This window comes from Eimeria mitis, genomic scaffold, assembly GCF_000499745.2.
Source record: "Eimeria mitis Houghton genomic scaffold, Emh_scaff3595, whole genome shotgun sequence".
Classification (NCBI taxonomy): domain Eukaryota; phylum Apicomplexa; class Conoidasida; order Eucoccidiorida; family Eimeriidae; genus Eimeria; species Eimeria mitis.
The window spans coordinates 5,766-6,009 of NW_013571940.1; the positions used below are offsets into that span (position 1 = coordinate 5,766).

Below are 244 nucleotides of genomic sequence, written 5' to 3' on the forward strand. Positions count from 1 at the left end.
TTGCTGCTGCAGGTGCTGTTCGATCAGGCAGCAGCAACCCAAGCTGGAGCAGCAGCAGCAGCAGCAGCAGCAGCAGCAGCAGCAGCAGCAGCAGTGTCTCCGAGTTACTCCACTAGCACTTGTGCATCTACCCCCAGTCCTTCTGCTTCTCCTGCTGCTGCAGTGGTGTCTGCAGCAGCAGCAGGAGCAGCAGCAGCACGAGGCAGTGACCTCTGGCCCCCCACCAGCAGCACCAGCAGCAGCA

General features: G+C 61.9%; 1 protein-coding gene across 1 annotated transcript in view; it reads left to right on the forward strand.

Annotated features, from left to right (window-relative positions):
• Nucleotides 1–244, forward strand: part of EMH_0067630 (uncharacterized protein) — a gene marked incomplete at both ends in the record, with an annotated part of 5,289 nt that overhangs the window by 4,799 nt on the left and 246 nt on the right. The window contains one exon of the mRNA XM_013498648.1: nucleotides 164–242. Coding sequence (XP_013354102.1) covers nucleotides 164–242 — 79 coding nt within the window. The remainder of the gene's footprint in view (nucleotides 1–163; nucleotides 243–244) is intronic.